The following is a 13,632-nucleotide window of genomic DNA, read 5'->3' as shown; positions in this document are numbered from 1 at the left end:
CCAACAAGACCTCTCGATGATACTCGACGGTGAAACCATGAAGAAGTAATAATATCACGCCAGTCGTCTGCTCGGCCTCTCGTTTTTTTCTTTTTTCGCAACGGGTCGAAAGGTCAGACTCGGGGAATCCCGATACGCGAACGCGGATGCCGCCGCGACTTATATTCCACCGACTTGCATCATTGGCAGTAAGGTCGAAAACTGCAAGAGCGCAGCTTGCTTCCGATACAAGACTCTCGTATCGTTAAATAATTGACAAATATCGGTATTGACGCGACAAAACAGACGTCATGGTTGGCAACGGTGTCTCTTGGATGCTGAATTTCGGCTTCAGTTTCGCGCTGATATTTCTGGTCCCCCTTCTCCTTATCGTGTATTTAGGTAACTATATCTTCGATAAAAGTAACTATATCTTTGAACTCTTGAAAAAAATTACACTACAAAGATTACATATATCGCTGATAATATAGAGATCACGCTTGTTTAATAATTTTTCTTCCTTACGCCTTATGTAATACGTTGCTTTCGATCTTTATCAATTCGTAATTTAAAATCGTGTATAATTATATAAACACATGTATCGTTACGAATAATTTTTATGCGCCTTTCAATTATTTTATAAGATACGTATTATTCATTATTAACATTAATATGGGTACGTGTATATGTATATGCGTTCGACGTTTTCAAGTGGTGACATGGACAAAGAGATCTTGGATACGCTTCGTAAAGTGGAAGTATCCGAATTATATCGTCGTAGAGGAGAATAGTATTCGGAGTATCTTGGATCAGGGACGCACTCATGTAAGTATCGAGAAGTGAAAAATTAAAATTCGATATAATCGATATCGCGATTCACCGATCGTCGCGATACAGGGAATCTGCACGCTTCTCGTGCAAGGACGCTCGATCGTAAAAGGCTTAAGGAATCACTTGGCGCATCTGGCGTCTACGAGAAAGTATCTGAGATCGACTTTGTTCACACGATGGGGCGTTTACGTTTGGAAGGAACTCGATTATTCCGTCGATAGCCACCTCGTGAATTCGCCATGCTCGTTTCGCGGTCGTCCCATCACTGACAACAATATACAGGTCAGCGTCTACAATATACGGTATACTGTTTTCTTGTTGCAGAGATCGATTTTAGTTTCAGATCCGATTGCTCTGTCGTAGGATTACATAAGCGATGTGACATCGAAATTTCTTCCGAGGAGATTATCGCCGTGGCAAGTACACATAGTGAATTGCTTCGTGCGAGGGGAGAAGCGTCAGATATGTCTCGTACGGGCGCATCATTTGCTTCTGCGACAGGAGCATCTGACTTTAGCGGATTTCTTGCCGTTGAAGTATTCGACGAATAATTGGACGTGTCAGGAGAGCGATTCGCCCTTTACGAACTTGTATGCCGAGCCCACCGCTCTACCGCGCCTTCGACAGATGCTCATCGAAAACTTCAGCAATTATTGGAACGATTTCCTGTACAACAACGATCCCGTCGAACGGCCGGAAATCCTAAAGAAACGAATAGGAATATGTCAATGCGTCAAAATCACGATGATAGTGTTAATCTGTATTATGAAAGAGCTGGCCAGGTATGGTTGATTTCGGATCGTAATCGTTTCTTTCCCGTTTCCGCATATTCGTCTAGGTCTAGGGGAACGTACGCTCATTTTTTCCATAACTCTCTGTAGACAATGCCGAAAGTCGGAAGGGCTGAAATTGCTGGAGCTTCTATCGATCGTTCAACGCGAATCGAGCAAGAGGAGCTTTAATCCTCGATTGATGCTCGAGTCCATCGCAAAGTCTTTCAATCCGATTAACATTCTTTACTCCTGCATCACTTTGTTCTGGTACGTTACGGTTACGTCGTGCCTAAGAACGCCGCTTCTACTTATTCGAGAATTGCAGGCTCTAAAATCGCTACACAAGCATTGCTATCCGGATAGCTTGACGTATATGTTGTCCTGTTACCTCCCTTTAATATTCCAAGCGATTCGAGAAGTGATGTCCATCAGCTGGATAGCCGTAACGGCGCCCAAGATCATCGTCGAGGAGCTGTTTCTGAAGCATCCGCAGTTGAATCAACTGCAGACCATTTCTCCGTGCGGTAGGAAGGTGGTAGCTTGGTCGGAGAAGGTCAACGTCGAGCTCGTACGGAAAATCGCCAATGTAACCGGTGCGACAGAGACGGAAATTCTTTTAGCAGCCACCATAGATAGCCTGAAGGAATACTTCAGGCATTCGGCCGTCAATATTCCGGACGATGTACTCGCGACCGTCAAGTTTGTGAGTCAACGGGCCGTGTTCCTGCGGAATCACGAGGCCCGAGGTATCCTCTGTCTTGCGTTACCCACCAGGACGCCTTTGTTTCACGACGATCTCGTCGAGATACTACAGGTGAGCATAGGATATACGATTCATGCGTGAAACAACTCGCTCGAATTTTTCCAACGCTTTCGTATCGCGCTTCCTAAAGGTGATTCAACGAAACATTCAGGAAGCCAGGTCTAGGCAGAGTGCGATTTACGCGATCACGGCAGCGGAAACTTCCTGCGGATTGATCTCGTCCTGCGTGCCTGCCATCATTTTGAAATTACTCTTGAATCAACTGTCGAAAAGATATTCTCTATGCTTGACGCATGTCGACGGTGATTTACCTGTGGAAGGCGTAGACGGAGCGATTTATTGGCGACCACCGCAAGGAAACTGCAGTAGATATATTTCATTACTCACGCGATATCTATTGTACTTTGTATTTTTCATCGCATCACAAGTTGTATACATATTTTTAGACATGTCGATGACCTTGCACAGGCTTGGAAACGGAGTACGCCTTGGTATAATGGCAGACGCGTTAATCGGCCCGCAGCATTTCATCGTAGCGAGAACATTTCCTCAGAGTATACAAAATCTCGCCAGCATTCTAGGCGTTCCGAGAACATCCAGTCGAAGCCCAAGCCCTAATGCACTCAATCCGATGACATCTCCAGGATATTGAGAGATAATATTGTACATTAATGAAAGGACGGGGAATTTCATTTTTCTTCATTCAATTTCTCTCACCGTACTTTACTCTCACCGAAAAAAATAGTATCCGATCGATCCTGATAATAACACTGGTAATATATAACTTTTAACACCGTCGTATAATAAATATATAATCTGTTCATATTTATCGGAAAGAATACATGTAGACATATATATTCGACAAACAAGATTTTGACAGAGCGTTATATCGCTTTATAAATAATAATTTTTAGATATATCATATTCATATAAGGGGATCTCTCTATTTCGCAAAAATTATTTTCTAGTTTTTCTTTGGACGAGTACCTGAATAATATTGAAATTTAAAATTAGATGTTCATTTTTAAATGGAAGATGAAACATTGTTATATGTCACTTTGTCTTATAATAGTAGATATTTAATGTCATATCGTTATATTACTCTTGAATAATTTCTAAGTATATATACGCAACGATGTAAAGCGGACAATTAAAATAATTTAAATTAGTTAATTCAACAATTTATGGCAGATTTCTTTTTACGAAGTTTGCGCATTTTTTTCATAAATCTTTGCACACCTTTTCTAAATATACAGTAAACATTAATATAAATATCATTGTTTAACTACTTATCTCTAATCTTTGGATATTTTTGAAGTAACAAAAAGTTTTACAAAAAGCTCTTGACAATAATATCTTATGATATCGTAACGATGATATTATATGCATACGATATATGTATATACATATACATTTAATTATCTAGAAAACAAATTTCATTATAAATTGTTAACACGTCGCTTTTTTATACTATTAAAGCATGTAAATGTATTTAAGCGTTTTAAGCGTTTACAAGTTTCTAATAAAAATAAATTCATCTATATATGTGAGTTTTTGAGACAAAAACACATAAAATATATATATATAAAATATATCTTTTGTCTTCTTAATACCATTGTCTTGTAATAAGATTAAGTACGTTACAAACAAGTGAATATTTATTCGTATCGTGTGTCCGTTCAATCTATTCAATTAAGTCTGTCTACACAAATTGTATATGTAAACGTGTAAAGTAAAACGTATTTTAAATAGAAAAAGCTTCGCACATATTTGAAGTACATGATATATTTCTTAACCTCCCCCGATTTGTGTATGTTTCATTATATAAATAAAATTATTCGCTCAACGCGAATAATTTAAGTACAGCAAAAAAAATGTGTTACAAGAAATACATTATTTACGCAAAATACCTTCTTATTAATAAATAGGAAATTCAAAAATATTCGCTATATGATAAACGTTTTATCGTTTTATACTGCATGTCTGATGTAAGCGTAGTGAGATTCGTATTTTAAATTAACATTTTTCCCGAACAATTCATAAATGTTCGCCCCTCCGTCTTTTAATAACTATGCGCGCATGTGTAAAAACAATGAATATAATTCGCTCTATGCTAAACAATCATTTCCATTTGTTCGTTCCATCTCGATCGGTCCACTGCCGAAAATCTTTCGATTCTTCGTATACGGTATAATACCTACAAAAATTCCGGAGACAACAATCCAACCACCAGCCATGAGAAAAGAAAGGTCCCAGGCGTTTGTCACGTCGAATAACCATCCAGCCAACGGAGGTCCGAGAAGATTCCCGATTCCTTGACATAACAAGCTGAGACCGTAAGCGGTAGTAAATCTTTCCAGAGGAATCAGCTCGACCAATATAACAGGAGTGAAGCTGAAATTACTCGCGAAAAACAAACCAAAAGCTGCTGAAGTGATCATTAGAAACGGATAATGATGGGTAAAGACGGACATCAATATCGTGGCCACTCCGCACGCTATCAGACACCAGGTGTACGTCTTACTGACATTCATCCAGGGTTGATCGCCAGCCCAGCCTAGAACGATCTAAAAGCGAGCAACACCGTGTATGAGAGAATTTCATCTCATTCGGGGATGGAGCGTACTACTACTCTAATGATTTAAGATTACCATTCCGATGGTATTGGTTATGCCGATAATGCTGAGGAGATTAGCGGCATCGGATTCGTCGTAACCGTTCCTAGTCAGATGCTCCGCGAGGTAGAAGTACGGTACGATGAACCACGTAAATAGCAATATCGTCGACATTGACATCAGCAGGAAATGCAATTCGAGAAACATTGAAAAATCCAACATGCTCTTTAACAGGTCCATCAGCTCGGCATACCACTTCTGCGTAAGATACGAAATTCTATATCTATACACACAAGCAAACCTACCCTTTCGATATATCGCGAGCGTTAAAATACCTGTTCGTTTTCTTTAGCCAATGTGATCATACTGTTTCTATAGATGTCAGGACAACTGCTCGCTCTTAGTCTGTACTTGTGCAGATTTAGGGCAGCGCCGCGATACATGACAGAATTTCTATGCACTCTGATATCCTTGAAGTAATGGGTGTTGGTACTGAATTGTCGTCTGAGCCAAGGTATCGAGTCGGTCCTGATGACGTTGGCTTGGGGCTCAACGTCAACGTAACGTTTAGACACGGATCTCCTTCTTTCCGTCGGAGCGATCTGGAAAGTATTCGCTTAATGTGCCACGGCGAGTCGACGGAATCCATAATCGAAAATAACGTTTGTTACCGTGACTTCTTTCGTTAGCAAGGGATTAGTCTCCTCTATTTCCTTCTTGGATATTTTTCTGGCGCAAACAAGTTTCGTCGGCGCGTGAGTGGATACCGGACAAGAATCTTTGTTCCTTTGTTCAGCGATCGTTTTCGATTCCGTTGCTCGTTTCAGCCTTTGTAGAACGTAATTTAATACAAGTATTAAATGTCGCGGCGTATTGTATTCAATTCCATCTATTTGACTAGACACTAGACTAAAGCATCGCGCGAATAAAGTATCGTATACGAACTTTTACGATATGAAAAAGGCATTCGACTAAAAATTATCGTTAAAACCTATATTATAACTACACGTAGCAAATGATTAACCTCATTGACATAGTAATTCCGCTTTTATTATAAATCTCCCCCGTTGAATCCTGCAGCTGCTTGTCGGACAAACTTCTACACAACAGGAGACTAGGATAATTTTCCAGGATAACGGTATAGAGTCTAGAGTTGCACAATAATGACTCCAATACCTCCAAAGGCACCTGAAATCTCATATATTCCAATTCATTCATTTACATTTACAAAAACAGACAATACCGTACCAAATGATGGCTTTATCGCTCACCTTTTCGCTCCGCTTTACAAAAGTCGGCAGATTAACCACGCTCGTCGTATGTCTTTTGGCGCCGTCGGCTGTTTCGGTGCTCGTGCTTAGATTCTGTAAGAAATATTCGGGCGCCTGGTCGCTTCTGAGCAGTCGTCGGAGCTCCTCGACACCCGGGAACTCGTCCAAAGGACTACCGTTCGACTTTACCGTACCATCCGATCGAACGTTCGATTTCCTCGGTACGGCTTGATCCTGCTTCCGTTGTTCCAGAATCCACCATCCCGGATCCCTCATAACGGTCCCCGCGACGATCATGTTGAAGAACGTGCCGGCCAGGAGCAGACAAGCGCCTCGCCAGCCGTACTCGGCGATGAAATAGGTCGTCATCGGGGCATAGACGAATGTACCGATGCCGGTGCCGCACGCGCCGAGACCTACAGCTAGGGTTCGTTTCTTGTCGAACCAAAAGGCGATGCTCACAACCGCGGTGACGTAGCACAAACCCAGACCGAGACCCGCGATCACGCCAAACGTCAAGTACATTACCTCAATGGTGTTACTGAAGATGCTCAGTATGAAGCCCAATCCCGATACCAGGCCACCGATGATGGTCATGTTCCTGCATCCGTAACGGTCCACGAGGGCGGACATGATGGGACCGGATAGTAGCGGCACGGCCATGAAGAGCGAGCCGATCCAAGCAGTCTTGGACTTGGATGCGCCGAATTCGTGAAGAAACTCGATGTAAAGCAAACCAAAGCTAAAGGAGACGCCATCGGCTATCATGGAGATTATCAAGGAGGCCAGAACAACCACCCAGCCCCAACCACCGTCGGGTACTTTAGGCTTCTTACGACCTTTTATCTCTTTTTCGATAGAGCCTAAAGAATCCTCGCGTTCCAGGATAATACTTTCGGAATCGATGGAATCTCTTATTCGTCGATTCGTCGTTGTATCGCCATCCGGCTCGATATACTTCTCGCGATCGAGCATTTCTTCAATCTTCCTCGGTGTATCGCTCCGCTCCGTCGACTCGATCGCGTCGTTCGACTTCTCCGTCGAATCTAGACTGCTGGCCTCGCGTCTATTTCTCGCGCTGTCCACCAAGTTGACGTTATTATGGATGGAATTCGTAGGACAAATCGTGGGACTTCCATTTCGCCAGCCGACCAACGGGGCTCTGTCCGGCTGATACCCGTGGTTGCTCCGCTGGTTCATCTTTGCGCACACGTCTTCTTTTCTAGCGGCACTCGCGGAGCAACCGCCATAATTGTTATCGCGATTGTTGTTGTTTCTATTGTAGTCATCGTCGCGTTCTACTCGAATCTCTCGCAGGTCAGTTTCGTTCCTGCTGGCCATTGTCGCTCTAATTGTAAGTAATGGCTAAATGGATCCAACGACGCCGCCAGCCCTTCAGCCCTTGAAACTCGCTCGGATGATAACCACCTTGTCCTCCGGTTACCATAAGGATCCTCGGAACGATCCTTGACGATTCGCGAAACGTCGACCGCACTGAATTCAGCATACACGCACCTTCGAGTCGCTCGAGTCGCTCGTCCTGTAAAAGGAATTTTCAATTAAATTAATGAAATGTGGTCATGATAGGTGTTACGTGTATACACGAGAACGGAATCTTGAGAAAATCTATCCGTGAGAAATAGAGATGGTACGATTGATGCGTCGTTACGTCATACGTGTCAAATCACTCCGGTGAGAACACGTGATAATTTATCACGTATTAAACTATAGCATTTCCTTAATAACGTATTGAAATTATAATGTAATTCGCGAGAACGAAAACGATTAAATTACAAATCGATGACAACAAACGTCCGCTCCATATCAAGGTTCCGATACAACGGCTCGATATTAAATGTTATGCGCGCGAGATTCTTGCGATATAAATACAAAACAACAAAAAAAAAAAAAAAAGATCCGAAAAAGATAGAGAGAATTATCATTATCTTTATATCTTTCGTGACAAATCGTACACATTTTGCCACTCGATATTCGTATCGACAAAGTATGTAAGTATACGTTACATGTGAAAAAACCTCATGCGCACAATTTATGCGTTATACAATATTATCTCAAGACCAAGTTTTGAAAAATATAAAGCAGATGATTATAATAAAGAGAAAATCAGTAATTACTCACCATCGAGATAATGTAAATAACGTGTTTACGCAGACGACGTGCATGCGTGTATAGGTGCAGGAAAGTACTTGCGACACTCGTCGGCGTGAGCAATTATAATATACAACCATTGATAAACGAGAGAAAAGTGAGATTGGATATAAAGTAAGTTTGTTAGTTAATCAATCGAGAAATTAAAGCGAAGCGTGCAACTGGCGCCCGTGTAATCTCGATCGACGAGAAAAGTGTCCAACAAGCTGGAAGCTGTAAAATAAATTACAAGGAAAGAAATGTGTTCGTGTCAGTACATAATATCTGAAATAAAACAAAAAAAAATTAATCTAGGGAAAGCGCGTGCCTATTCATGCATAATTCTTCATTACAGCATTACATGCGTATAGCCCATGCGAATCATTCCGCGTAATCTACCTTCTACCAGGGAGAAGAAGTCATGCTTGATTTCTATATAAATTAATTACATATATATGTAATAATAATAGATTAATTATTACATCGATAAATATGCAAAAAAAAGTAAATTCTTTTCTATGCTATATACAATGTATATAAACTTGTATGCGCGCGCGCGTGTGTGTGTGTGTGCGTTTCAAAAAAACTTTCAAAAGTAGACGCACTTATTATTAGAAGTCTTTCGTCGTATGATAGTCTAATAATATTTTGGCATTGCGTAACTGTCGACTTTCGACGTAAAGCTGAAAATTCTTTTGGCAATTCATAATAATGTGTATTTATAAGTCTGATCTTACGAAACGTCAAATTAATTGAGCCGTAAACTGAGAAAATTAATATTACAGTGTTATACCAGCTTCTTCTCTCTCTCTCTCTCTCTCTCTCTCTCTCTCTCTCTCTCTCTCTCGAAAAAAAGAAAAAAATAAAATAAAATAAAAATTTCTATTTCAAAAAATTTTCGATGAACAAAGTCATCGTGAAGACGTGAAACAATTTTAGAATCGAGAAGTGTCATATTTTATATATATATCCTCGCTACGCGCATATAAAACTGTCGCTTTAACGAGAAGCTTAAGGAATGTCATATTTTAATTGATGTCACATTGGTAAGATTGAGTTCTACGGCCCGCGCGATGACATCATCCACCGAAAATGTTATTAAAAGCTTTTACGAAGCTTTTCTCGTAAAAAAATTAAACGTTTTTACGCATGCACAATTGTCAATATTTGATGTTGATAAGAAAGAGATCGCGCGAATATCTTTGCTCGCTCAAAATTTTTGAAATTATGTAAAGATTTACGATCGGCATAAATGTGTCTGAAGAAAGGATTATGTGTCCCTCGCTACCGTTTATGGATTTTATGATTATACTTATCGCGTCGAAAAAAAAAAGTAATCGGATGTAATCGCCGTCAACGTGTCGAGCACACACGCGACAAACGTATTTTATATAGGAACAAAGTCGACGATACGTAAATTTATTCGTAATATTTCTCTTTAATTGCACGCATCACAAAATTATTCGCTTCACATATGTTTATATAAATACGAGCAACAAAAAGATTCGAAAGTAGGTTGTTGAGAGTGATATAAGAGTCGGCGGAGGGATATGATCACCATGGAAACCGACTGGTCGATTTCCGCGTGAATGTCCGTCCCTTTACTAAAATAATGGTATATTAAATTTCGGATAAAGGGGGACTTCTCGTAATCGTTATCTCATAAAATTCGTGTGTATGCGAAAATTTTTTTTTAAATAACCCACGTGTGCGATTAGAGATTATTCGCGCTGCAGTTTTATATCCCTTTTAGAAGGCAACTCAATTATAACATCATCACATGACACGCATATATTCAATTAAAATAAAAATAATTTCTATGGCTGTTTTCGTGATGCCACATCGGAAAATTAAAAATTTTGTTTCAGGTGTCTGGGGAAAAAAAAGAAAAAAAAATTGATGTAAAATGTATTTATTCCTTATTCCGATGGAAAAGTAAATTTAATTTCTTCCATATTTCTAATGAAATTATCAGAATTAATAAAACTTCACCAGATTTCTTTACTTATCTCGTATACTTATACATACAAACGTTTAGTTTAAATACCGTATCAAACATTTTGGATCGATACGGTGAAAGGTTATTTGTATAAATATCGAGTCATGCGTATTTAAACAGGATTATTTCACGAGATAATAAAATTTTATCGTTAATTTAAAGCCTATCTATATCACCTTAATTGCTCTTTAATCGAGGCGCAGCTGCCGGCCAACTTTTAATGCTGCAGACGAAAAAAAAAAGAGAAAGTGAGAGGATAGCAAAAAAAAAAAAAAAAAAAAAAATAATAGTTATGTGATTTCTGCATGTGAGAAAAAATCTTGGGACATTTATGTCTCTTTGAAATACATCATATATAATGTAAATGCTCGATAGAAACGCGTGTATTACAGGAAACAATTACAGATAACAGAAAAGAATGATGTAATAAGTCATATACGGTAAACTGACAACTATACAAACTGTTTCTTTTTTATTTATTTAGAAAAAGAATCGATTTATCGTATCATTTATGGAAAAGAAATTGAGAGGAAATATTTTGAATAAAAGCGAAGAGTTCGAAAAAAATTTTAATCGCATCAAGATGATATTGGAACGTTATAAATTACTTTTGAGTTGTGTAATTGTCATGAATATGCCAAAGATTTAAACCACAATAATAGATGTTTTTTTTATATTATACCCGTTCAGATAGTTGACGATTGTGAATACGCGATTATAAATGTTCAATGAATCGCGGCAATTGCGCTTACAAATGGAACTAGAATAAGCAAGCGTTACCGATCGTTGAGTTTTGTTATCTAGGTTTGTTTATTCGATAAACTCCCGCGATGCCAATTTATTCGAAATGCAAAGCTTCCGGTAAATCATCCTGTACGTTCAGAATAATGGCAAAATGCACATTATTTTAGCGAGCGGCAGGCTCGAGATAAACGACAGGCACGTCTAGAAACGTACGATATTCTTTTCAAATTTTAGCGCGTTTAATATATGAATATTTAAAACACAAGAGCGAAATTACAAATTTCAAATAATCGCGGGCTAATAAGAGCCAGAACGCGGATAGTAGCGCGTTAGTTTTCATAGAAAAATAAGTTTTCTATGAAACTGAATATGTGCACAGGGCACGAAATTTACTCGGTGCTATACCAAGATTTTTAAAAATAATCTCAATTCGAGATATTATAATAAACCCTCCTTTACCCCCCTGGGATAAATAAAGGCGAGAAAAAAATATCGGGGCAAGGTCGCTGAATCGGGAATCCAACCAGAGTCTTTCGCCTGCCGGACGACTGCTCTTACCTCTGAGCTATTCAGACCCCACACCACCGCGATACTTCTCATTCGCCTTATAATATCTATTATTAATAACGCCATCTTTCAGCCGGCGTAAACTAACAAATTTTAAGAGATTAGGCTCTCATGTGACATTACAAATTTCAAATAATCGCGGACTAATAAGAGCAAGAACGCGGATAGTAGCGCGTTAGTTTCGTAGAAAAATAAGTTTTCTATGAAACTGAATATGTGCAAAGGGCACGAAATTTACAAGAGCGAAACTTTCTGCAGCCGAAACACGATGACGAAAAATATAAGAAATCTGTAATTTAAAAAGAAAAAAAAAAAAAAAATTATAATAACAAGAATGTCAACGTCTATTATTATTTTATTGGTATATGTTAATAACGGCATAATATTTTCTTAGTCACTTTGTTACATTTTGTATCGGATAGTAATTATTGAACATGTAATAATCTCAAAGTGTGCACATGTGTAAAAGAGAAAAGGACGAAATGAAAGAAGGAAATTGGCATATGCGAAAATACACATGCGCTTCGAGGCTGCAACATGCTTATATATATATATATATACTCATCGAGCTTACCAACGAGCAGCTCGCGCAAATTGTCAGAGGATCCGTAGGAGATTTCGCGTAGCCTGGCACGATCCTCGTTGAAAAAAGCGTTTTGCGCCGTCTTATTACAGCGACGATTTCGCGCATTCGCGTGCCCTCGGCACGTTTCCCCGATGACGCCCGCGATGAGAGTAATCACGCAACCGTCTCGGTTGGGGGACACCCAGTACACTGACTGAGAGAGTGCGGTTCAGGCGTTTAGGAGCCAGGAGCCTCTCACAGAATCCACGTCATAGAAAAGGTTCTCGACGCTCGATGCCCGATGCCCCGCACCTGACTCGAACACGCGTAACGCGTATCGGTCTCGTCTCGTGTCGTGTCGTCTCGTCTCGTCTCGTCCTCTCGTCTCGCCACACTCGCCGCCAGTCGCCAGGCTTTGTCTCGCCTCTCGCCTCGCCTAGTCATGGGCTCGTCTCGTCACGCAACCCCTCTCCTTCCCCCTCCCACCAACCATTCGCCCCACCACGCTTCACGCTTCACCTTGCCTCACCTCTCCCGCACCTTGTCATGTAACGCTACTCCCGCTACACCCGCTACACCCGCTACACTCCCTGTGCCGTTACGCCTCGACTTGCCCCTCTCGATCATTATTTTTCGCGAGATCGAAAATGTTGCGTTGGCGAGAAAGCTATGATTAGTTGATAAAATCGCGCAGGGAATATCAGTTATATTATATATATCAGATAATATTAGCGCGATATCAGCTGCATTTCTTGCCATTAAATAGGCAATATGTTTTTACTAGTACAATGAATCTTTGAACGATATTTAATGATAATAAAAAGTCATATATAATTGTATTTTGAAGTTGAAAAATAAGATCGTAATTTTGATATGTATATATCGTTTTGATATTTCTATCTTGCTTCATAATCGATAATTATCATGCGTGTAAATAAATAAATATCGCGAAATAATCAAATTCGAGATTAAAAGCGGAGATGGCGACAAATTTTTTTTGAATCTCATGAAATATGCGATTAAAGTATTTCATGAAAATCTTTTTTTTTAAATATATTTATATAATATATGTATATAAATTTTCCACGTATCATTTATATCACTTTTGACAGTTTGTCGATATCCAATGAAAAATTTTTTATTCGCGGCGAGAGAGAGAGAGAGAGAGAGAGAAAGAGAGAGAGAGCGCACAGAAAAATATATCTGAAAATAAACGACTGATCGATAAAATTATCTCGACTGTGTCAACACGATGCGACGCGATGTGACGCCATCGGACGTCATCCGACGTTACCCGATGTCACCCGACGTCACCCGATGTCACCCGACGTCAATGACAATTCATCGCCTGTCGATGATTCAAATACGCACTTGATT

The 13,632-nt window shown here is 39.7% G+C and overlaps 2 protein-coding genes across 3 annotated transcripts; one reads left to right on the top strand and one right to left on the bottom strand.

Annotated features, from left to right (window-relative positions):
* Positions 1-174: 174 nt before the first annotated feature.
* Positions 175-3,671, top strand: LOC138937365 (uncharacterized). 2 transcript variants are annotated; one of them, XM_070303562.1, is made up of 7 exons: positions 175-381; positions 692-804; positions 877-1,092; positions 1,174-1,592; positions 1,692-2,397; positions 2,498-2,711; positions 2,793-3,671. In XM_070303562.1, the coding sequence occupies exons 1-7, from the start codon at positions 291-293 to the stop codon at positions 2,996-2,998; spliced, it is 1,965 nt and encodes a 654-aa protein (XP_070159663.1). In that variant the 5' UTR covers positions 175-290; the 3' UTR covers positions 2,999-3,671. The 2 variants fall into 2 exon arrangements, with proteins under 2 accessions (XP_070159663.1, XP_070159662.1); XM_070303561.1 differs by having other exon boundaries at positions 2,477-2,711; positions 2,793-3,670.
* Positions 3,672-3,831: 160 nt separating this feature from the next.
* LOC138937361 (monocarboxylate transporter 14) lies at positions 3,832-12,735 on the bottom strand. Its single transcript, XM_070303556.1, has 7 exons — positions 12,265-12,735; positions 6,233-7,772; positions 5,986-6,149; positions 5,633-5,789; positions 5,297-5,563; positions 4,998-5,219; positions 3,832-4,913 (listed from the first exon to the last, which is right to left on the bottom strand). Exons 2-7 carry the CDS (start codon positions 7,571-7,573, stop codon positions 4,455-4,457), a joined length of 2,610 nt encoding a protein of 869 aa, XP_070159657.1. The 5' UTR covers positions 7,574-7,772; positions 12,265-12,735; the 3' UTR covers positions 3,832-4,454.
* Positions 12,736-13,632: the final 897 nt, after the last annotated feature.

Source organism: Polyergus mexicanus, unplaced genomic scaffold, assembly GCF_030449975.1.
Source record: "Polyergus mexicanus isolate NDT 795.1 unplaced genomic scaffold, iyPolMexi1.0 SCAF_10, whole genome shotgun sequence".
NCBI lineage: Eukaryota > Metazoa > Arthropoda > Insecta > Hymenoptera > Formicidae > Polyergus > Polyergus mexicanus.
Note: the sequence above shows the minus strand (reverse complement) of the source record. Positions and strands in the feature narration are given on the sequence as shown.

What these genes read in the sequence shown, in the direction of transcription:
- LOC138937365 (XM_070303561.1), top strand. Translation starts at nt 291, where the DNA reads ATGGTTGGCAACGGTGTCTCTTGGATGCTGAATTTCGGCTTCAGTTTC. An exon ending in TCTCCTTATCGTGTATTTAG is followed by an intron (nt 382 to 691) that starts GTAACTATATCT and finishes GACGTTTTCAAG; the next exon opens with TGGTGACATGGACAAAGAGA. An exon ending in ATCTCGTCGAGATACTACAG is followed by an intron (nt 2,398 to 2,476) that starts GTGAGCATAGGA and finishes CGCTTCCTAAAG; the next exon opens with GTGATTCAACGAAACATTCA.
- LOC138937361 (XM_070303556.1), bottom strand. Translation starts at nt 7,573, where the DNA reads ATGGCCAGCAGGAACGAAACTGACCTGCGAGAGATTCGAGTAGAACGC. An exon ending in GGAATTACTATGTCAATGAG is followed by an intron (nt 5,790 to 5,985) that starts GTTAATCATTTG and finishes CGTTCTACAAAG; the next exon opens with GCTGAAACGAGCAACGGAAT. An exon ending in TGGCTAAAGAAAACGAACAG is followed by an intron (nt 5,220 to 5,296) that starts GTATTTTAACGC and finishes TATCTTACGCAG; the next exon opens with AAGTGGTATGCCGAGCTGAT.